The 25,307-nt window shown below is 41.5% G+C and overlaps 1 protein-coding gene across 2 annotated transcripts in view; it reads right to left on the bottom strand.

The window, feature by feature from the left end:
- The window catches only part of LOC142748896 (histidine--tRNA ligase, cytoplasmic-like), a 73,217-nt gene that overhangs the window by 41,348 nt on the left and 6,562 nt on the right, over positions 1-25,307 (bottom strand). For both annotated transcript variants that reach the window (XM_075856272.1, XM_075856273.1), the window contains exons 3-4: positions 22,347-22,436; positions 20,007-20,126 (exon numbers count right to left, since the gene is read on the bottom strand). In XM_075856272.1, the coding sequence (XP_075712387.1) occupies positions 20,007-20,126; positions 22,347-22,436 (210 nt within the window). The remainder of the gene's footprint in view (positions 1-20,006; positions 20,127-22,346; positions 22,437-25,307) is intronic.

The following is a 25,307-nucleotide window of genomic DNA, read 5'->3' as shown; positions in this document are numbered from 1 at the left end:
AACGGTTTCTTGTTCTCTCCGGCATGCTGCACATTTTTTAATTTCTACTATGTTCAGTCAATTCCCGTCCCTGGACTGCAGACCATGGGGCAGTCCATAACATGAGCGCAAACTCGTATCTTCTGTCTCAGCCTCCCTCCCACCTCAATCACCATATCTCTACCCCTTCTTCTTAAGTCTCTGCTCCATACACTTATCAGGCTTTCTGTTTCTGCCTCCCTCTTGCAGGCGACATAAGCCGGGTGGAATGGAAGGAGCAGTGTGGGGGAAGATGAAGCAAGAGGGTGGGCGAGCTTGCATCACGAGGAGGAATGCAAGTCAAGTCCACTAGAATGACTTCTGCTGTGATGCGTCAACACAAAAGTCGGGGAGGCGTTTACTATGTGCATTAGCCTGTTTCGACACACTATTTGGAATTCAGGAATTACTGAACTAAAAATCACATTTATGCTGTTATTTATCTAGGAAAGATGATTCCTCAGTATGAAGTCTAGGCTCCAGAAATATGTCACTAGCACCTACGTCTAACCTTTATTATACTTTACAGCTTAGCTGTAACATTTTGCTATATACACATTAGAATGGCAGATATGTTTTTATATTTTCTACTGCTTGAGAGTCAAGGGTGTTACATCTGGGCATATTTAGGAAAGCGTGATATAAAGAGGTCATCTAAGGGATTATAATGTGATATCTTAATAAATAATATACTATATAATATTAGGCAAGTAGTGATCATGCAGCGCCCTTGGACTCTTTCCGGATAATTATGTGTGTAATTTACTGTACTCTGTCTCTGGGGGATGTGCCTGGTACTTTAGCTTGTAATACATTATTCATTCTTGCATTTTTTTTGTTGACTACATGCTGACTTGTTGGCGTGTGCCACATATTTATGCCTATCATTTTAAGGTTGGCCTAGTAACCCTCCAAAAGTAATTACACAGAAAAAATGTATGTTTAATTACACTGCAAGCGTGAGTGCAGATTATGCTGCTCTAGCATTTTGCTTTATAAGAACTGCAGTCTACTATCTTTGTTTTGGCAAAACGAAGAGACTGCATTTCTAAGGCTTTGTTCACATTTCCGTTTGGGGTACCTTCTAAATTTCCAACAAGCTTTAAAGGTTTTTTGACGGCAAGAATAAAGAAGTCTACAGCTATTCTTGCCATAAAAAAATACTAAAACCCTAATGGACGCCATTAAAGTCAATGGAGTTAATCAGTGTTCCTTTAAATCAGTTGGAAAACTGATCCATCACAGCATCATGGATTGCGCTATAAACGGAATGAAGTTTGAGTGAACAGAGCCCAGTGAAGTAATAACTGCCTGGGCTCTGCTTCCTTCCAGATAATTCTCCCTGATTTCTAGTCCAAACACATGAGGAAGCAGGGAGCTCTCAGTATTACCAGTGTTTTGTGCAAAATTAATGCAGAGGGCAGGCAGAAAAGGAAGTCTGTGAGGTGCAGCTTCAGCCAATCACTGCAGGGCATATAGTGATGTCAGAGAAGGGGGCGTCATTTTGGCAACGTCTCCTGTAAAGCCCAGTAACAAAGCAGTTGTTATTGCCTTGGGTGTAAAGGGCCTCTACTGTACAACACTTGCAATTGGGGAACCAGGACAAAAGACTTAATGAACACAACATGTATGTAACACAACCATAGTCGGTCCATTTAATTATGTAAATTTGCCTGGGAGTTTCACTTTAAATAAAATTGGGTGATGTGATCATCCGTGACATACAGTAAAAAGCACAGGGGAAACCATACCGATTCCAACGTAATATTTCCCCAAGATCAGTCACCTGGGGGTTGTCTATTGGCACCTATAAAGAAACACAGTCTGGGAGGGCAAAAACACTTAATTTTAAGAAAGCCAATTTCCCCAGGATGAGGGCTGCAATGCAGGATATAGACTGGGAATAACGAATGTCAAATAATGGGACAAATGATAAATGGGATATTTTAAAATCTACTTTGGGTCAATATAGTGCAAAATTTATTCCTATAGGTAACCAGTATAAACAACTAAAATTAAACCACATGGCTTACACCTTCTGTAAAAAGGGCAATACATGACAAAGAAAGGGCATTTGAAAAATACAAATCTGAGGGTACCTCTGTAGCCTTTGTATATTATAAAGAGCGTAATAACATCTGTAAAAAGGTAATAAAAATCAGCAAAAATACAAAATGAAAGGCAGGTGGCCAAGGATAGTAAAACAAATCCAAAAAAATCTTCAAGAATATAAATGCAAAAAAGCGAAAGGTCTGAACATGTAGGACCCCTAAATAATTGTAATGGGGAGATGGTCACAGGGGATCAAGAGAAGGCAGAGTTACTAAATGGGTTCTTTAGCTCTGTATATACAACTGAAGAAGGAACAGCTGATGTAGCCGCTGCCAGTGCTGTCAATATATCAGTTGATATACTGAACTGGATGAATGTAGGTGCAAGCTAAGTTAAATAAAATAAATGTGCACAAGGCCCCGGGACCAGATGGGTTATACCCTTGAGTTCTTAAAGAGCTTAGTTCAGTTATTTCTGTCCCCCTCTTCATAATATTCAGAGAATCTCTAGTGACTGGTATAGTGCCAAGGGACGGGCGCAGGGCAAATGTGGTGCCTATTTTCAAAAAGGGCTCTAGGTCTTCCCCGGGTAATTATAGACCAGTAAGCTTAACATCCATCGTGGGGAATGTTTGAAATGTTTGAGGGGCTATTGAGGGACTATATACAGGATTATGTGACAATAAATAGCATTATAAGTGACAGCCAGTACGGTTTTACTAAGGACAGAAGTTGTCAAACTAACCTGATCTGTTTTTATGAAGAGGTGAGCAGAAGCCTAGACAGAGGGGCCGCTGTGGATTTAGTGTTTTTGGACTTTGCAAAGGCATTTGACACTGTCCCCCATAGACGCCTAATGGGTAAATTAAGGACTATAGGTTTAGAAAATATAGTTTGTAATTGGATTGAGAATTGGCTCAAGGACCGTATCCAGAGGGTTGTGGTCAATGATTCCTACTCTGAATGGTCCCCGGTTATAAGTTGTGTACCCCAGGGTTCAGTGCTGGGACCACTATTATTCAACTTATTTATTAATAGAGGATGGGATTAATAGCACTATTTCTATTTTTTCAGATGACACCAAGCTATGTAGTATTGTGCAGTCTAAGGCTGGGTTCACACTAGCATGTTACGTCCGTAATGGACGGAACGTATTTCGGCTGCAAGTCCCGGACCGAACACACTGCAGGGAGCCAGGCTCCTAGCATCATAGTTATGTACGATGCTAGGAGTCCCTGCCTCTCCGTGGAACTACTGTCCCGTACTGAAAACATGATTACAGTACAGGACAGTTGTCCCGCAGCGAGGCAGGGACTCCTAGCGTCGTATATAACTATGATGCTAGGAGCCCGGCTCACTGCAGTGTGTTCGGTCCGGGACTTGCGGCCGAAATACGTTCCGTCCATTACGGACCGAACATGCTCGTGTGAACCCAGCCTTAGGAAGATGTTCATAAATTGCAAGCTGATTTGAACACACCATGTGTTTGGGCTTCCACTTGGCAAATGAAGTTTAATGTAGATAAATATGAAGTTATGCATCTGGGTACCAACAACCTGCATGCATCATATGTCCTAGGGGGAGCTACACTGGGGGAGTCACTTGTTGAGAAGGATCTGGGTGTACTTGTAAATCATAAACTAAATAACAGCATGCAATGTCAATCAGCTGCTTCAAAGGCCAGAAAGATATTGTTGTGTATTAAAAGAGGCATGGACTCGCGGGACAGGGATGTAATATTACCACTTTACAAAGCATTAGTGAGGCCTCATCTAGAATATGCAGTCCAGTTCTGGGCTCCAGTTCATAGAAAGGATGCCCTGGAGTTGGAAAAAATACAAAGAAGAGAAACGAAGCTAATAAGGGGGCATGGAGAATCTAAGTTATGAGGAAAGATTAAAATAACTAAACCTATTTAGCCTTGAAAAAAAGACGACTAAGCGGGGACATGATTAACTTATATAAATATATTAATGGCACATACAAAAAATATGGTGAAATCCTGTTCCATGTAAAACCCCTCAAAAAACAAGGGTGCGCTCCCTCCGTCTGGAGAAAAAAAGGTTCAACCTGCAGAGGCGACAAGGCTTCTTTACAGTGAGAACTGTGAATCTATGGAATAGCCTACCGCAGGAGCTGGTCACAGCAGGGACAGTAGATGGCTTTAAAAAAGGCTTAGATAATTTCCTAGAACAAAAAAATATTAGCTTCTATGTGTAGAAATTGTTCCCTTCCCTTTTCCCATCCCTTGGATGAACTTGATGGACATGTGTCTTTTTTCAACCGTACGAACTATGTAACAGTCACATTTTATGTCTATGGCTGAACCTAGTTTGGGCCGAACGTAGAGGTACATCAAGTTAGGCCATAACCATGTGTAGCCGGATCTTTCCAGAATCCCTTCAGTCTGTTAATGCTGTAGAATGCATATACAAAGATTTATGCAAGGAATAAACACAACCCCTTCAAGCGGTGGGGGTATGGAAACCATGCAATCGATACAGCATCCTCCTCATGGAAGTTAAAACTGTCACTGTATGGTAATGCTAAATACCTGAGGTCCCCACGCTTGCATGGTTCACGCTATCCATCTTGAATAACAAGTGAATTAATCTCTAGCGGATTCTTTAAACTCTCTCAGCAGGTGCTCGGTCATGGTTATAAGATAAAATATTTATAAGCAGGTATAAATAAGCAGAATAATAATGTGGGCAAAATGTATTCTGTCGAACAGCTCCAAAATAATAAAAACACTGGATAAAAAATGCATTCAGATTAATTGCAATTACCGATGCAATGCTAATTACTAATGTATCTACTTCTGCAACTTAAAACAGGTGAGTTTGTAATACAACCCTGCAACAGAACAACTTTTCTAACTCTTAGAAAAAAAAAATAGTTTATGTCTGAATTGTTGGTCTATAAAACAGTGAAGCGCTATTTTTAGGACATGCTTCTTCCACAGTAGTGCAGTTCGTTTTATTCATCACAAGAAAAGTAAAGTAGGCATTCACTTTGGTCCACATTACCACACATCTGGCGCATTGACTACATTTCCCTGTATGCCCTCATACGCAGAACATGAAGAGGAAGTGACTGCTAGTTAGAATTGCTTAACCCCTTCCCGCTCCTTGACGTACTATTACGTCATGGCAGCTGTATCGTTCGCGCTCCATGCCGTAATAGTACGTCTCGGGAGTAACGGCCGTTTCGGCCGTCCTCCCGACACATACAGGAGCTGTGACGCTGCTGTCTTGTTCAGCAGCTGTCACAGCTCCTACAGCGGGGACCGATCGCTGTGTCCCCGCTGATTAACCCCTTAAAAGCCGCGTTCTACAGAGATCGCGGCTTTTTAGGGGTTAAGCTGCCATCGCCGGCCTGCTACGCGATAGCGGCCGGCGATGGTGACTATGGCAACCGGACACCAAACAATGGCGTCCGGCTATGCCATAGACGGAAGCCTAGTGGGTCCTGACAACGTCAGGACCCACTATGCTTGCTGTCAGTGAGTAGCTGACAGTTCTAATACACTGCACTACGCATTTAGTGCAGTGTATTAGAATAGCAATCAGAGCCTCATGTCCTCATGTCCCCTAGTGGGACAAAGTAATAAAGTAAAAAAAAAGTTACAAAAAGATGTGTAAAAATAAGAAAATAAAAGATTTAAAAGTAATAAAAGTAAAAATCCCACCTTTTCCCTGATCAGTCCTTTATTATTAATAAAAATATATAAACAAACAAATAAACTATACATAATTGGTATCGTCGCGTCCGTAGCGGCCTGAACTACAAAATGATTTCATTATTTATCCCGCACGGTGAATGCCGTAAAATAAAATAATAATAAACCGAACCACAATCACAATTCTTTGGTCACTTCACCTCTCAAAAAATGGAATAAAAAGAGATCAAAAAGTCGCATGTACCTAAAAATGGTACTGATCGAAACTACAGTTCGTTGCGCAAAAAATAAGTCCTCGCACGGCTTTATTGATTGAAAAATAAAAACGTTCTGGCTCTTAGAATAAGGTAACACAAAAAGTGAATGATTGTTTACAAAACGTATTTTATTGTGCAAACGCCATAAGACATAAAAAAAAACTATAAACATAGGGTATCGCCGTAATCGTATCGCCACGCAGAATAAAGTGAATATGTCATTTATAGCGCACGGTGAACGCTGTAAAAAAAAAAACAAAAAAAAAACAATAGTACAATTGCTGTTTTTTAGTCACCACGCCACCTAAAAATAGAATAAAAACTGATCAAAAAGTCGCATGCACCCCAAGAAAACTACAATGGATTCCTCAAGGGGTCTAGTTTCCAAATTGGGGTCACTTTTGGGGGGTTCCCAATGTTTTGGCACCACAAGACCTCTTCAAACTGGACATGGTGCCTAATAAAAAAGAGGCCTCAAAATCCACCAGGTTCTCCTTTGCTTCGGAGGCCGGTGCTTCAGTCCATTACCGCACTAGGGCCACATGTGGGATATTTCTCAAAACTGCAGAATCTGGGCAATACGTATTAAGTTGCGTTTCTCTCATAAATCCTTTTGTGTATTAAAAAAAATGGTATAAAGAGGATTTTCTGACAAAAAAAAATGTAAATTTCACCTCTACTTTGCTCTAAATTTTTGTGAAACACCTAAAGGGTTCATAAACTTTCTACATGCTGTTGTGAATACTTTGAGGGGTCTAGTTTATAAAATGGGGTATTTGATAGGGGTTTCTAATATATGGGCCCCTCAAAGCAACTTCAGAACTGAACTGGAACCTAAAAAAATAATTAAATGAGGCAATACTTCGCTTCTTACATTATACTGATAATGAGCAGATGACCCCAGTTTTGACCGTTTGTATAAACGGAGACCCCTATTAGACCGTTCCAGTGCCCGGTTTTCCCAAGCATACACCCCCGAGAAGTGTATTTCTATTGATGAGTCCCTGGTACATTTTAAAGGGAGGGTTCAATTCCGCGAGTACCTGCCGGGTAAGAGGGCAAGGTATGGCGTGAAGATGTATAAGCTGTGAGAGTGCATCAGGGTATACCTACAGGTTTAGGATATATGAAGGAAAGGCCACCCCCAAACCAGACTGCATCCTGGACTACAATAGGTACATGGGAGGGATGGACCTGTAAGATCAAGCCCTGAAGCCCTACAGCGCCATGCGGTGTGGTATAAGAAGCTGGCCGGGCACATCATACAGATGGCATTGTACAATGCGTACATGCTACGTCGATGTGCAGGCCAGACGGGAACTTTCCTGGAATTTCAAGAGGTGATTATCAAGAACCTAATCTTTAGGGACCAAGAAGGGGGGGCACCCAGTACTTCTGGAAGCGAGCCCACACGCATCGTACCAGGGCAACACTTTCCAGGAGAAACTGGCAAGAAGGGAAAAAGTCAAAAGAGGTGCAAAGTCTGCTATAAGAGGGGGATAAGGGAGGACACAATATATCAATGTGACACGTGTCCCGAATAACCAGAGCTCTGTATGAAAGTGTTTTAAAATTTATCATACATCCCTTGGTTTATAATTTACCCCAATTTTACTTACCCTGATGCACTCCGCACAGCTTATTCCCCCTCGTCTTTCCCCTCTGGGCCCTGCTGTGTGTCCAGGCAGTTGATAACAGCCACATGTAGGTTATTGCCATACCCGGGAGAACCCACATTACAGTTTATGGGGTGTAGGTCTCCGGTCAAAATGCTCACTACACCTCTAGATGAATGCCTTAAGGGTGTAGTTTTTAAAACGGGGTCACTTCTTGCGGGTTTCAACTGTACTGGTACCTCAGGGGCTTCTGCATACATGACTTCGCACTAGAAAATCCCGAGTAGGCCAAATGGTGGTCCTTTCCTTCTGAGCCCTCCCATGGGCCCAAACGGCAGTTTATCACAACAAATGGGGTATTGCGGCACTCAGAACAAATTGCGCAACAGAATGGGGTAATTTGTTTCTTGTGAAAATAAGAAATTTTCAGCCAAAACTACATATTATTTGACAAAAATAATTTTGTTTTCATTCCCAGCCCAATTCAAATAAGTTCTGTGAAGAAACTATGGGGTCTAAATGGTCACCTTACCCATAAATGAATTCCTTGAGGGGTGTAGTTTCCAAAATGGGGTCACTTTTGGTGGGTTTCCATTGCTTTGATACCTCTGAGGCTTTGCAAATGCGACATGGCACCCGAAAACCAATCCAACAAAATCTGGACTCCAACAAACATATAGCGCTCCTTTCCTTCTGAGCCCTCCCATGGGCCCAAACGGCAGTTTATCACCACAAATGGGGTATTGCCGCACTAAGGACAAATTGGGCAACAAAATGGGGTATTTTGTTCCCTGTGAAAATAAGAAATTTTGATCACAAATGACATTTTATTGGAAAAAAATGAAATTTTTTTCATTTCAGAGCCCAATTCAAATACGTGCTGTGAAAAAACTGTGCAGTCAAAATGGTAACAACAACCGTAAATGAATTCCTTGAGGGGTGTAGTTTCCAAAATGGGGTCACTATTGGGGGATTCCTACTGTTTTGACACCTCAACACCTCTTCAAACCTGGCATGCTGCCTAAAATATATTCTAATAAAAAAGACTCAAAATGCACTAGGTGCTTCTTTGCTTCTAGGGCTTGTGTTTTAGTCCATGAGCGCAGTAGGGCCACATGTGGGACATTTCTAAAAACTGCAGAAGCTGGACAATACATATTTAGTAGTGTTTCTCTGGTAAAACCTTCTGTGTTACAGAAAAAAAAATGAATAAAATTGAAATTCAGCAAGAAAAATGAAATTTGCAAATTTCACCTCCACTTTGCTTTAATTCCTGTGAAATGCCTGAAGGGTTAAAAAACTTTATAACTGCTGTTTTGAATACTTTGAGGGGTCTAGTTTTTAAAATGGGGTGTTTTATCAGGGTTTCTAATACATAGGCCCCACAAAGCCACTTCAGAACTCAAGAGGTACCTTAAAAAAAAAGGCTTTTGAAATTTTCTTAAAAATATGAGAAATTGCTGTTTATGTTCTAAGCCTTGTAACGTCCAAGAAAAATAAAAGAATGTTCAAAAAACGATGCCAATCTAAAGTAGACATATGGGAAATGTGAACTAGTAACTATTTTGGATGGTATAACCGTCTGTTTTACAAGCAGATGCATTTAAATTCTGAAAAATGCAATTTTTTCAAAATTTTCTCTAAATTTTGCAATTTTTCACCAATAAACACTGAATATATCGACCAAATTTTACCACGAACATGAAGCCCAATGTGTCACGAGAAAACAATCTCAGAATCGCTTGGGTAGGTTTAAGCATTCCGACGTTATTACCACATAAAGTGAAATATGTCAGATTTGAAAAATGGGCTCTGAGCCTTAAGGCCAAAACTAGGCTGCGTCCTTAAGGGGTTAAAGAGGCTCTGTCACCACATTATAAGTGCCCTATATTGTACATAATGTGATTGCCGCTGTAATATAGATAACAGCAGTGTTTTTTATTTAGTTATGACCTATATTAACTTGAATGAGTTTCTCAATGGACAACTGGGCGTGTTTTACTTTTTGACCAAGTGGGCGTTGTACATTGGAGTGTATGACGCTGACCAATCAGCATCATACACTTCTCTCCATTCATTTACACAGCACATAGTGTTCTTACTAGATCACTTTGTGCAGCCACTTACACACACATTAATGTTACTCAAGTGTCCTGAGAGTGAATAGACATCACTACCAACCAGGACGTGATGTCTATTCAGAATCCTGACACTTTGGTAACGTTTGTGTGTGATTTACAGCAAGGCAAGCGTAATCTTGTTTTAACCCCTTAAGGACGCAGCCTAGTTTGGGCCTTAAGGCTCAGAGCCCATTTTTCAAATCTGACATATTTCACTTTATGTGGTAATAACGTCGGAATGCTTAAACCTATCCAAGCGATTCTGAGATTGTTTTCTCGTGACACATTGGGCTTCATGTTCGTGGTAAAATTTGGTCGATATATTCAGTCTTTATTTGTGAAAAATTGCAAAATTTTGAGAAAATTTAGAAAAAATAGCATTTTTCAGAATTTAAATGCATCTGCTTGAAAAACAGACGGTTATACCACCCAAAATAGTTACTAGTTCACATTTCCCATATGTCTACTTTAGATTGGCATCGTTTTTTGAACATTATTTTATTTTTCTTGGACGTTACAAGGCTTAGAACATAAACAGCAATTTCTCATATTTTTAAGAAAATTTCAAAAGCCTTTTTTTTAAGGTACCTCTTCAGTTCTGAAGTGGATTTGTGGGGCCTATGTATTAGAAACCCCCATAAAACACCCCATTTTAAAAACTAGACCCCTCAAAGTATTCAAAACAGCATATAGAAAGTTTTTTAACCCTTCAGGTATTTCACAGGAATTAAAGCAAAGTGGAGGTGAAATTTGCAAATTTCATTTTTTCTGCTGAATTTCAATTTAATTAAAAAAATTTCTGTAACAGAGAAGGTTTTACCAGAGAAACACTACTAAATATGTATTGTCCAGATTCTGCAGTTTTTAGAAATGTCCCACATGTGTCTCTAGTGCGCTCGTGGACTAAAACACAAACCCTAGAAGCAAAGAAGCACCTAGTGCATTTTGAGGCCTCTTTTTTGTTAGAATATATTTTAGGCAGCATGCCAGGTTTGAAGAGGTGTTGAGGTATCAAAGCAATGGAAACCCACCAGAAGTGACCCCATTTTGGAAACTACACCCCTCAAGGAATTCATTTATGGTTTTTGTTATCATTTTGACCGCACAGTTTTTTCACAGCACCTATTTGAATTGGGCTGTGAAATGAAAAAAATGATATTTTTTCCAATAAGATGTCATTTTTGATCAAAATTTCTTATTTTCACAGGGAACAACATACACCATTTTGTTGCCCAATTTGTCCTTAGTGCGGCAATACCCCATTTGTGGTGATAAACTGCTGTTTGGGCCCATGGGAGGGCTCAGAAGGAAAGGACCACCATTTGGCCTACAGGAGCTTTTCTGGTGCTAAGTCATGTATGCAGAAGCCCCTGAGGTACCAGTAGAGTTGAAACCCCCGAGAAGTGACCCCATTTTAAAAACTATACCCCTTAAGACATTCATCTAGAGGTGTAGTGAGCATTTTGACCCCACAGGTACTGTGTAAAAGATAATGCGCAGCAGATGGTGCAGAGTGAGATTTGCAATTTTATATATATATATGGCATGTCAGTGTCCGATATAGTGTGCCCAGCATGCGCCACCGGAGATATACACCCCTTAAATTGTAATGTGGGTTCTCCTGGGTACGGCAATACCCTACATGTGGCTGTTATCAGCTGCCTGGGCACACGGCAGGGCTTAGAAGGGAAGGACCACCATTTGGCCTACTGGAGCTTTTCTGGTGCTAAGTCATGTATGCAGAAGCCCCTGAGGTACCAGTACAGTTGAAACCCCCGAGAAGTGACCCCATTTTAAAAACTACACCCCTTAAGACATTCATCTAGAGGTGTAGTGAGCATTTTGACCCCACAGGTACTGTGTAAAAGATAATGCGCAGCAGATGGTGCAGAGTGAGATTTGCAATTTTATATATATATATGCCATTTCAGTGTCCAATATAGTGTGCCCAGCATGCGCCACCGGAGATATACACCCCTTAAATTGTAATGTGGGTTCTCCTGGGTACGGCAATACCCTACATGTGGCTGTTATCAGCTGCCTGGGCACACGGCAGGGCTCAGAAGGGAAAGATGAGGGGGATAAGCTGTGCGGAGTGCATCAGGGTAATAAAACTGGTGTAAATTAAAAATCAAGGGATGTATGATAAATTCTAAAACAATCTTTCATACAGAGCCCTGGTTTTTCAGGACACGTGTCACATTGGTATGTTGTGTCCTTCCTTATCCACCTCTTAGTGCAGACTCTGCACCTCTTTTGATTCTTTCCCTTCTTGGCAGTTTGGGGAACTTCTCCTGGAAAGTGTTGCCCTGGTACGATGCGTGTGGCCTCGCCTCCAGAAGTACTGGGTGCCCCCCCTTCCTGGTCCCTAAATATAAGGTTTTTGATAACCACCTCTTGAAATTCCAGGAAAGTTCCCCTCTGACCTGCACATCGATGTAGCACGTACGCATTGTACAATGCCATCTGTATGATGTGCACGGCCAGCTTCTTATACCACACCCTCGATTTCCGCATGGCGCTGTAGGGTTTCAGGACTTGATCTGCCAAGTCCACCCCTCCCATGTACCTATTGTAGTCCAGGATGCAGTCTGGTTTGAGGGTCTCTGTACTGGTACCTCGTACAGGTACATGGGTACTGGTGTGGCCATGTATTGTTGTCAATACAAGGACATCTCTCTTGTCCTTGTACTTGAAACACAATATGTTGGTGCTAGAATGTGCCCTGCTCTCACCCCTTCTGAGTGTTTGCCCAAGCAGAGTCTTAGGGAGGCCTCTTATATTTCTTCTAGCAGTGCCGCATGCCGCAGTACTTCTGGAAGCAAGGCACTTGAAGAGTGGGACGCTAGTATAAAAATTATCCAGGTAGAGGTGGTAACCCTGGTCCAGCAGTGGGTGCACCAAATCCCACACAATTTTTGCATTAATTCCCAGTAAGGGGGGGCATTCTGGGGGCTGAATACTGGTGTCCTTCCCTTCATATATCCTAAACTTGTAGGTATACCCTGATGCACTCTCGCACAGCTTATAGATCTTCACGCCATACCTTGCCCTCTTACTTGGCAGGTACTGGCGGAATTGAAGCCTCCCTTTAAAATGTACCAAGGACTCATCAATGGAAATACACTTCTCGGGGGTGTATGCTTGGGCAAACCGGGCACTGAAATGGTCTAATAGGGGTCTCAGTTTATATAAACGGTCATAACTGGGGTCATCTCGGGGTGGGCACTGCTCATTATCAGCATAATGCAAGAAGCGAAGTATTGCCTCATAACGCATCCTGGACATGGCCATACGGTACATCGGGGTGTGGTACAAGATGTCCGTGCTCCAGTAGGTCCTAATGGACGGCTTTTTCAGAAGCCCCATGTTCAGGTGAAGTCCCCAGAACTTGCCCAACTCTGCTGCATCTACAGGGGTCCACCTGTTGGATTGGGCATAAAATGATGTGGGGTTCTTACTAATATATTGTTGGGCATATAAATTTGTCTGGGAGACCATTAGTTCTATAAATTCATCAGTGAAGAACTTCTTGAAAAAGTCCATCTCACTGAGCCCTGCCGTGTTAAATTTGATCCCCGGACTGCCCGTATACTCGGGGATTTGGGGCTCATAATTTTCTGGTGTGGGGGTCCATATGGGGTCACTTCGCTCTGGGGCTTCAACTGCGACGGTGTCACTTCTCTCGGGGGTTTCAAGTGTGGTGGATGTCCTGGGACGTCTCCTAGGTGGTCCCTCCTCTTCATCACTAGATGAGGAGGTTGACAAATAAAAAAGAGTCTCACCATCCGACGAGTCTGTGTCGGAGGCAAGGAATGCATAGGCCTCTTCAGCAGAAAATGACCTTTGGGACATCTTTTTTTATTATTTGTGCGACACGTGTAATTTGTGTGATGAGACACGTGTATTACGTATACAGGAAAAAAAATAAAAAATCCCTAACTCAAAGCAATAAGATGCTACTTTTTTTTTTGTATTTTTTTTTTTTTTTTTGAGAACAAGTGGCCTTCCCTAACACTAAAGCTAACTAGGGCGAGGGTTCCTAACACTAAAGCTAACTAGATTTTTTTTAACTTCCCTAACGCTAAACCTATCTACGGCGACGATTCCCTGACACTAAAGCTAACTAGATAATTCCGAAATTCCCTGACACTAAGCCTAACTACGGTGACGGGTTCCTGACACTAAACCTAAACTAGAGTATTCTGAGCTTCCCTGACACTAAAGCTAACTACAGTGATAGATCCCTAACGCTAAAACTAACTACGGTGACGGATTCCTGACGCTAAATTCCCTGACACTAAACCTCACTACGCTTTTTGACTGTTCCCTGACACTAACTAACCCTAATACTAAACTAGCTAGATGATAACTTTCTAAAAAAAATTTTTACATTTTAATACATTTTTATATATTTTTTTTTTATTTTTGTATTTTATAAAGAAGAAAAAAAATAAATAATAATCCACAGGGACCAAAAAATGTGGCCCTGAAGACTAAGCAATGGTCAGTTATAGATCACTGACCAAAAAACGGGGGTGACAAGGGGAACACAAGGAGGAGGAGGAGGACAGGTGTGGGAAGTGGATGGAGCAAGTGGGAAGTACAAAAAAGTAAGTTTTTGAAACTTTTTTTCGTTTTTTTTTTAGCACAATTCTCCTACACAACCGCTCTGAACAAATCTCCTACGCCAACAGAGAAGTTCAGGGCGGGTGCGGCAGGATGTGGAGTCTGGGGCAGGAAATGATGTATGCGATCGCCGCTATTGGTTAGTAGTCACTAACTAACCAATAGCAGCGATCGCCGGGACGGGACCACTTCAATTGGTCCCGGAGTATTGAGCTGTGATAGCGTGCTGTCAGAAACAGCAGTTATCACAGCTCAAGCACGCGCCGGGATTAAATGGCGCCGTGTTTACTCAGGTCAGTAATAGTACTGACCTGAGCGCGAACGTTCTACTTAGCAGGACGTACTATTACTGACCTGAGCGCGAAGGGGTTAAATGACAATTTACAGCGTAATCTCACGAGATTATGCTTGCCTTGCTGTAAATCACACACAAACGTTAGCGAAGGGTCAGGATTCTGAATAGAAATCACGTCCTGGTTGGTAGTAATCTCTATTCACTGTCAGGACATTTGAGTAACGTTAGTGTGTGTGTGTGTGTGTGTGTGTGTGTGTGTATGTGGCTGCACATAGTGATCTGGTAAGAAAATTTCAAAAGGCAATTTTTTTTAGGAAAAGGCTTTGAGGGCCTTATATATTAGAAAGTCCCCATAAATCACCCATTTTAAAAACTGCACCCCTCAAAGTATTCAAAACCTCATTACGAATTTAAGAAAGTTTCTTAACCCTTTAGGTGTTTCACAGGAAGTGAAGCAAAGTAGAGGGTAAATTTACAAATTTCATTTTTTTTGCCGAAATTAATCTGTAATAGATTTTTTCTGTAACAAAGAAAGTTTTACCAGAGAAAGCCAACTTAATATTTATTACCCAGATTCTGCAGTTTTTAGAAATATCCCACGTGGCCCTAATGTGCTAATGAACTGAAACACAGGCCTCAGAATCAAAGGAGAATCTAGAGGATTTTGGGGCCTCCTTTTTTCGAATATATTTTAGGCACCATGTCAGGTTTGAAGAGGTCTTGTGGTGCCAAAATAGTGGAAAAACCCCAAAAAGTGACCCCGTTTTGAAAACTACACTTGTCAAGGAATTTATCTAGGGGTATTGTTAGCATCTTGACCCCACAGGTCTTTTGCTATATTTATTGGAATTAGTCTGTGAAAATGAAAATCTACTTTTTTCTGAAAAAAAACAGACATCTTAAAGTTTTATAAGAAATAAAGAATAAAAAGCACCCCAAAATTTGTAAAGCCATTTCTCTCAATTACGGCCATACGTCATATGCGGTAATAAACTGCTGCTTGGACCCACGGCAGGGCTTAAAATAGAAGGAGCGCTATTTGGCTTTTGGAGCTCAAATTTAGCTGGAATGGTTTTCGGGTGTCAGCTCGGATTTGCAAAGCCCCTGAGAGACCAAAACAGTGGAAACACCCCAAAAATGACCCTATTTTCGAAACTATAGCCCTAGATAGATTCCTTAATGGGGTGTAGTGAGCATTTTGTAGAATTTATTAGAATTAGGCCGTGAAAATTAATATCAACAATTCAAAGGATAAAGGAGGAAAAAGCACCCCAACATTTGTAAAGCAGTACGGCTATACCACACATGTAGTCATAAATGTTTTTTGTTTTTTTTTTTAATTAGAAATTAATTAACCCTTTCAGGACTGATCCATATTTTGCTTTTTCATTTTAGCTTTTCCCTCCCCGCTTTCCAAGTGCCATAACTTGTTTTTCTTTTCTGTCAATAGATTGGGGGAGGGCTTATTTTTTGCAGGAGGAGTTGTCATTTCTATTGACACCACTTAAAGTACTATATAATGTTTTGTTTTTACGGCTTTCCCCGTGCGGTAAAAACGTCAACTTAAATTTTTTGTTTCTGTTTTATCTATATTGGGGTGTTACCGGTCATTGTAATCCTGCCTGTGATAAGAAGCGATCCCTACAGAACAGGAAGGGTCAGTCTATTATGAGGTTCAGTGGCCAAAGTGAAAACTGCAAGATTTTAGGAAAAACATTTTTAATATAGATAAATATAAAAAAAAAAATAAACCAAAAACTCTTAAAAAACATGTTTAACATAAAAACTTGATTTAAACAATTTGTTCATTTTCTGAGGACACATTCCCTTTAAAGGGGTTGTCCAGGGGAAAAAAAATTTTTCTAAAAAATGTCCCCCAGCCTTGATTTGCCTTCCCTAATACCCCCTATTAAACTTCTAACCAGTTTCTGTTTGATTTCCATCGTCACTGCTGCTTTTTCTGTTTGTTTACATCCCTTGCTGTTTGTTTGCATCCCTTACTGGCTGTTTCCTGTCTTGTAACCCACTATACCCATGATCCCCGGCTGCATCTGAGGAGACAGTTGCATCCTCCCCCTTCCTCCAAAGCACCTCAGCTATTTGCATACTGCCACGCCCCTCTATGGTCACATGGTCCTTCCCTGCTCTAATTATAGATTACAGGCAGACGCTCCCTCCCTGCACACTGTCTGAGGCCGGAAAACACGCGCGTGTGCCTTTTGCTTGCGCAAAAAACACGTCGTTTTGTGCGCGCAAAAGGTACATAACAGCTCTGTGTGTCAGCCCCGTATGATGCATGGCTGTGTGATTTTCGCGCAGCCGCCATCATTATGACACTCAGTTTGTATGCACGTGGTGCTTTTCTGTTTTCATTCATACTTTTTACTGCTGTTGCGCGAATCACGCGCGTCCCATGGAAGGGCTTCCGTGTGCTGCGATTGATTTTCACGCACCCATTGACTTCAATGGGTGCGTGATGCGCGAACAACACACAAATATCGGACATGTCGTGAGTTTTACGCAGCGGACACACGCTGCATGAAACTCACAGACAGTCTGTACGGCCCCATAGACTAATATAGGTCCGTGTGAGGCGCGTGAAAATCACGCGCGTTGCACGGACGTATTACAAGTTCGTCTGAATAAGCCCTTACACAGTAATAATCATCATTATCCTTTGTGCCTCCATCTATCCCTGATCTAAGTACAGGCACCCATCTCCCTCCCCCGCCCCATTCCACAGCCTGATAAATGTCAGGGTATGTTCACAGGCAAAGACGTCTTAAAATACGGAGCCGTTTTCAAGAGAAAACAGCTCTTGATTTTCAGAAGTTTTTTGTGCAAATCGCGATTTTCGCTGCGTTTTTTACGCCCGTTTTTGGAGCTTTTTTCACTACAGTCTATGGAAAACGGCTCCAAAAACGTCTCAAGAGGCTTCCTGCACTTCTTTTTCGCGGTCGTTTTTCATGTGTAAAAAAACACATTTAAAAAACGCTCCTTCAGAACAGAACGCCGTTTTCCCATTGAAATCAATGGGCAGATGTTTGTGTATGACGTCTAATGATCAGGCAGGAGAACCACTCTAAATGATCACGGACTAGAAATTGGCTATTCTTTCTCTTCTGCATCAGAGCCAGAAAGTAGCAGTGAAAGAGCCAGAAAGTAGCAGTGAAAGAGCCAGAAAGTAGCAGTGAAAGAGCCAGAAAGTAGCAGTGAAAGAGTTGATTGGTCACTTATTGCAGGAAGGCCACAGAGCAGCACATGACCATAGTGGGTTGTTTCCCTGTTCTTCTGATATGTCATAGATAGAAGTGGGAAGAGAACATTGGTGAAGTATCCAATGTTAAACCAGCACTCGGTTCCAGGAAAAAAGGGCTCCATAGAGTGATGAAACCCCTTTGACACAGCTTAGAGATTCTTTTACCAAAAATGTGACAATATTCGGAGCACACTGCCTTTGCTTAGAATATTGCTGTACAACTCTTCTCATAGTACACTGCCTCTAAGTCACAATAGAGGCAGTGACAACAGAAACAATAAAGTGGTCGTTAACCCCTTAGTGATCAGCCTATTTTAGGCCCTAATGACCAAGCTAGTTTTTTTCATTTTTCTATAGTAGCATTCAAAGAGCTAATATAACTTTTTTATTTTTCCGTTGACATAGCTGTACGAGTACTCTGTTTTTGCGGGATTAGTTGTACTTTTTAATGGCACCATTTTGGGGTTCATATAATTTTTTGATTAACTTCCATTAACTTTTTTTTTGGGGGGGGGGGGAATAGAAAAAAACCCTGAAATTCCGCCATTGTTCTATGCGTTTTAAATTGACACCGCTCGCTGTGCAGTGTAAATAACACGTTACCTTTATTCTATGGGGCGGTACGATTACGACAATACCATATATGTGGAGGTTTTTTGTGTTTTACGACTTTTCCACAATAAAAACTCTTTTGAACTAAAATTATTTATTTTTGCATAATCACTTTCCAAGAGCCGTAATTTTTTTAGTTTTCCGTCAATGTAGTGATTTTTTGGGTTTGTTTTTTGCGGGACGAGACGTAGTTTTGACTGGTACTGTTTTGGGTACATGGGACTTCTTGATGGCAACTATTATGACTTTTTTGGTGGGCAATGGAAAAAACTAGAAATTTTGCATTGTTTTTTTTGCGTTTTTTTTTTTTTTTACTGTTAACCTTGCAGTTTAAATGACATATTACCATATATGTGTACTTTTATTTATTTTTTACACTTTTACTAAATAAAAACTTTATGGAAAAAAGTAATTTTTTTTACTGTAATTTTTATTTAACATTACTTATTTTTTTAGTTCCACTAAGGAACTTTACTAAGCGATCTTTAGATCGCTTGCATAATGCTTTGGTATGCCTAGTATACCAAAGCATTATTGCCTGTCAGTGTAAATCTGACAGGCAATCTATTAGGACGTGCCATGGCACCCCATCGGTCGTGATTGCATTTGCGGGCTGCCGATGGGTGAGAGAGGGAGCTCCCTCCCTCTGTAAAAGAAGTTAAATGCCGGGGTCGCTATTGACCGCAGCATTTAACGGGTTAAACGGCCATAATTGAAGTAAACTTCGATCGCGGCCGTTGGAGCAGGAGCCCAGCTCCAGCCTGCATGGGACACAATTACAGGACTTAAACAGGGCCGCCGTGAAAAGGCGATGGCCTAGCCTAAGGCCACTTAGTGATCGCCGTGAAAAGGTGTATTGGTGGTCACTAAGGGGTTAAATAGGAACTACGCTTTCATCAAACTTTTGATATGTCATAGAGACATGTTAAAAGTTTGGATCACTGGGGGCCCGGGTGTCGAGACCCCCACTGTTGCTGAAACGAAGGTGCAAAAGCGCTCCTTCGGATGCGATCAGCACTCAGTCAGGCAGAAGCTGGCTCTCATAGACGTTTTGAGAGCGGTCTTCAGCGTGACAGGGAGCGCCGATCATAACCGAAGCTGTAGGGCGCTCAGCTGAATGCTTCTGCGCCTTCGTTTTAACAACGGTGGGGTTCGCAGCACCTGGACCCCCACCTATCCAAACTTTTGATAGGTTTCTATGACATATCAAAAGTTTGATGAAAGCGCAGTCACTCTTTAAATCTGGATAGAATGTAATGTATCCCTGATAATACAGGTAGCCTAAAAAAAATAATCATCTGTTCAAAATTATTACCCTAAACCTCAGGGTGCACATCTACAGCCTGGAATTTGACAGCAAGACTAAAGCAGAATGATCCAACATTCTTGCCGTCAAACAGGACAAAGCTGCCGACTAAACCCCCAAACAACGGTGTGAACACAGATACTGATGTATATAATACTAACCTTCAGCTCAAACACAGGGGTGTCAATGCCCTCTGCACCATGTCGTTTAAAGCAATTCAGTACTATGCTGAACACTTTCTCTCGAATAGCCATTTGCTTGGGGTCAACATCATGTGTGCCCTGTAATTTACAGAGAAAAATAAAAATAAAGCAAATGCAAGGAGTATGAAGACACATTGCGTTTGACATTATATATATATATATATATATATATATATATATATATATACACACACAGTACATATACATTGCATTTCACATATACCTGGCCTGGCCACTTATTTTAAAGTTAGAATTGACAACATCCGGCATGATATTATCTCCCAGTCCCCTAGTAACATCAATCCCCTTCCCTCCCGCACTCCCTCTTCTTCACTTTCAGCATTTGACCCAATAACAGAAGAAGAAGTCTCTAGGCTCCTCTCTTCTTCTCGTTCTTCTACCTACCCTAGTGATCCTATCCCCTCATACCTCCTCCAGTCCCTCTCCCCAGCTGTCACTGGTCACCTGACTAAAATATTTAACCTCTCGCTTTCCTCTGGTATCTTTCCCTCCTCTTTTAAACATGACCCATCCAGCGCTGCTAACTACCGACCAGTCTCTAATCTCCCCTTCATCTCCAAACTCCTGGAACGCTTGGTCTACTCTCGCCTTATCCGCTATCTCTCTGCTAACTCCATTCTTGACCCCTTACAATCTGGTTTCCGCACTCTACACTCCACAGAAACTACCTTTACTAAAGTCTCAAATGATCTCTTGGCGGCTAAATCGGACGGTAAATCTTCTCCCCTGATTCTTCTGGATCTCTCTGCAGCCTTTGACACTGTAGACCACCAACTCCTACTTAACATGCTCCACTCCATTGGCCTCAAGGACGCGGCCCTCTCTTGGTTTTCCTCCTATCTCTCTGACCGCTCGTTCAGTGTGTCATTTGCTGGTTCCACTTCTTCTCCTCTTCCCCTTGATATCGGGGTTCCTCAGGGATCAGTCCTAGGTCCGCTTCTCTTTTCTCTCTACACAGCTCCTATTGGACAAACCATCAGCAGATTTGGCTTCCAGTACCATCTCTACGCTGATGACACCCAATTATATGCCTCTTCCCGTGACATCACCCCTGCTCTAATACAAAACACCAGTGATTGTCTTTCCGCTGTCTCTAACATCATGTCCTCTCTCTATCTGAAACTGAATCTTTCTAAAACTGAGCTCCTTGTGTTCCCACCATCTACTAACCTCCCTAAACCTGATGTCTCCATCTCTGTGTGTGGCACTATCATAACTCCTAAGCAGCACGCCCACTGACTCGGGGTTATTTTTGACTCCGATCTTTCCTTTACTCCTAACATTCAATCACTTTCCTGCTCCTGTCATTTTCACCTCAAAAACAACTCCAGAATCCGCCATTTTCTTACGGAGGAAACCGCCAAAACTCACTGTTGCTCTGATTCACTCTCGTCTTGACTACTGTAACTCATTACTAGTCGGTCTTCCCCTAACTAAACTCTCCCCTCTCCAATCTATCCTCAATGCAGCAGCCAGGCTCATCTTTATGACCAACCGCTGCACCAACGCCTCTACCCTCTGCCAGTCACTGCACTGGTTGCCCATCCCCTTCAGAATAAAATTCAAACTTATTACTCTCACCCACAAAGCTCTCCACAGTGCTGCACCTCCTTACATCTCCTCCCTCATCTCTGTCTACCACCCTACTCGGGCTCTACGTTCTGCCAACGACCTTAGATTAAAATCCTCCATAATCCGAACCTCCCACTCCCGTCTCCAAGATTTCTCTCGTGCTGCACCAGTCCTCTGGAATGTGCTACCCCAGACAATCAGATCAACTCCCAATATCCACAGTTTTAAACGTGCCCTGAAAACACATCTATTTAGACAGGCCTATAACATTCCCTAATCTGACTCCTTCCCATGACCCCCCTTTTAGGTTAGTCATCAGAATTAGATTCCCTCACACTCCTTCTCTTCATGTCCGTCATACACGGATACTGGCTGGTGACCGGCTCATGCAGCTTTATGTTACCACCCCATGTGTATAAAAGATGTCCGGACCATTGTACAGAACAAACACTGTTACACTTTGTGTCTCCTTTATTTCCTCATAGATTGTAAGCTCTTGCGAGCAGGGTCCTCACTTCTCAGGTTTGAATTGTTAATTAACTTTGTCACCATGTAATGTCTGATATTATTTGTTTATGTTCCCTCTAAACTGTAAAGTGCTGCGTAATATGTTGGCGCTATATAAATAAAGATTATTATACACACAGTACACACATACAGTATTTAATATTCATACTTCAACAGGCATCTTAAAAACAGAATTACTTTTGGAGTCTTGAGTACGTAGTTTTTCTTTTGATTCACATAATGTGTCGACGTGGTCGCATCTTTGTGTACAAATGCCTTTCTGGTTACCTGCAAATATACACAGTAGGTTAAACTTTAACAAAACATCCACAGATAAGTATTAATTGACAACATAAAAATAGTGGAAGCTTCCTGTGTAAAAAGTAGTGCTGACAAAAACGTGGAGGTATAACCCGGAGCAACCAATCACATAATTGCTTACATTTTCTCACCGCTACTGGAAAAAATAAAAGCAGTGATCTGATTGGTTGCTATAAACAACATTGCCACGTCCCCAAGGAATATGTTTTACCATTGTAGAATAAATTTGGCCTGGTGGTGTATTTGAGGAATTCCACCTTAACACTAAACTCATAGTGTCTGCCAAATAAGCCGGAGCAGAACGAATAAATAGAGTATTCTAGACTGCAGTGCTATCCTATTATATCAACTGTGCCGTGTGGTCCTGCCCATTCACTCCTGAATAACGGTCCACGGGGAGTTAAAAAATGACCACTAGGGAGGAGTTTGTCATTTTCGCGCCCAAACGGCCGAGAGTTGCTATTTTTTTTAAATCACAATTGTTATATATAAAGTGCAATTCCACTTTCAACTTTATAATCGCATCAATATACATAAATGGCGTACACTACACTCACTCCATGCCATACGTTTTTATTTTTCCGCCGATATAGCCGAATAAGGACTTGTTATTTCGGGAGGAGTTGTAGTTTTTCACAGCACTATTTATTGTACAATATAATGTACTGTGAAGCTAGAAAAAAAAAAAAATCTTTGTGGGATGGAAAGGGAAAAACCCAATTGTTTTTTGGGTTTCGTTTTTACGGCGTTCACCGGGTGGTAAAAACGACATATTAACTTTATTATGCGTGTCAAAACTATTACAGCGATACCAAATTTATATAGTTTTTTTTATGTTTTACTACTTATGAGGAAAAAAACAAATCGTTAAAAGCTATTTTTCTGTCTCGCAATATTCTAGAGCCATAACTACAGGGTGGGCCATTTATATGGATACACCTAAATAAAATGGGAATGGTTGGTGATATTAACTTCCTGTTTGTGGCACATTAGTATATGGGAGGGGGGAAACTTTTCAAGCTGGGTGTTGACCATGGCGGCTATTTTGAAGTCGGCCATTTTGTATCCAACTTTAGTTTTTTCAATGGGAAGAGGGTCATGTGACACATCAAACTTATCGAGAATTTCACAAGAAAAACAATGGTGTGCTTGGTTTTAACGTTACTTTATTCTTTCATGAGTTATTTACAAGCATCTCTTTGTTTACAGTCATTGACATGTCGCAGAGGTTAACACGTGAGGAGCGGATAGAAATTGTGTTGATGTCTGGTGAACGCAGTACCCGGGTCATTGCAGCAGATTTCAATGCAAGACACCCTACGAGACCACCCATCTCCCATGCTACAGTTTGCAAACTGCTTGCCAAGTTTCGTGAAACTGGTTCAGTGTTGGATTTGCCCAAATGTGGACGCATGAAAACTGTCACTAATGAAGAAACATCAGTGGCTGTCCTAGCTTCATTCAGCAAGAGCCCACAGCGTAGCACTCCCCGCATGTCACTGGAGAGTGGCATCAGTCGAACATCCCTTCGGCGGATATTAGCTACTCACAAATGGCACCCTTACAAACTCCAGCTGCTGCAGCATCTCAACGAGGATGACCCAGATCGGCACACTGAATTTGCAGAATGGGCAAAACAAAAATTGGAACAGGACCCTCAGTTTACACAGAACATTTTGTTCAGTGATGAGGCAAACTTTTATGTGAATGGTGAAGTTAACAAACAAAACCACCGCTATTGGTCTGACACTAACCCACATTGGATAGATCCCTCCAAGACTGTTGGAACACAAAAATTGATGGTATGCTGTGGTATATGGGGTACAAAGATAGTGGGGCCATTCTTCATCAGTGGAAACCTCAAGGCCACGGGATATCTGAAATTGCTACATGATGATGTGTTTCCCTCTTTATGCACTGAAGCTGGCACGTTCCCTGAGTTTTTACAGCAAGATGGTGCACCACCACATTATGGGTGTCAGGTCCGAGCATTCCTAGATGAACAGTTTCCTGGAAAGTGGATTGGTCGTCGTGGGCCAGTTGAATGGCCCCCTAGATCTCTCGATCTGACCCCCTTAAACTTTTATCTTTGGGGTCATCTGAAGGCAATTGTCTATGCTGTGAAGATACGAGATGTGCAGAAACTGAAACTACGGATACTGGAAGCCTGTGCTAGCATTTCTTCTGCGGTGTTGCTATCAGTGTGTGAAGAGTGGGAGAAGAGGGTTGCATTGACAATCCAACACAATGGGCAGCACTTTGAACACATTTTATAAGTGGTCAGAAACTTGTAAATAACTCATGAAAGAATAAAGTAACGTTAAAACCAAGCACACCATTGTTTTTCTTGTGAAATTCTCGATAAGTTTGATGTGTCACATGACCCTCTTCCTATTGAAAAAACTAAAGTTGGATACAAAATGTCCGACTTCAAAATGGCCGCCATGGTCAACACCCAGCTTGAAAAGTTTCCCCCCTCCCATATACTAATGTGCCACAAACAGGAAGTTAATATCACCAACCATTCCCATTTTATTTAGGTGTATCCATATAAATGGCCCACCCTGTATTTTATTTTTCCATCAATTGAGCGATGTGAGGGATTAAGGTACATTAGACTTTTTGATATTTTTATTTCATTTTTTGTGGGAGACGAGACGACCAAAATACAGAGATACTGGCAGTTAAATTTTTTTTTTTCAGTGTTCACCGTGTGGTTTAAATAATGTTATATTGTAATAGTTCAGACTTTTACGGACTTGACAATACAATTAGGTTTATTTTGTTTACATTCCTTTTGAGGAAAAAGTGTTATTTTTGAACTTTTACACATTATTT

The sequence above is a fragment of the Rhinoderma darwinii genome, chromosome 3 (assembly GCF_050947455.1).
Source record: "Rhinoderma darwinii isolate aRhiDar2 chromosome 3, aRhiDar2.hap1, whole genome shotgun sequence".
Lineage (NCBI taxonomy): Eukaryota > Metazoa > Chordata > Amphibia > Anura > Rhinodermatidae > Rhinoderma > Rhinoderma darwinii.
Note: the sequence above shows the minus strand (reverse complement) of the source record. Positions and strands in the feature narration are given on the sequence as shown.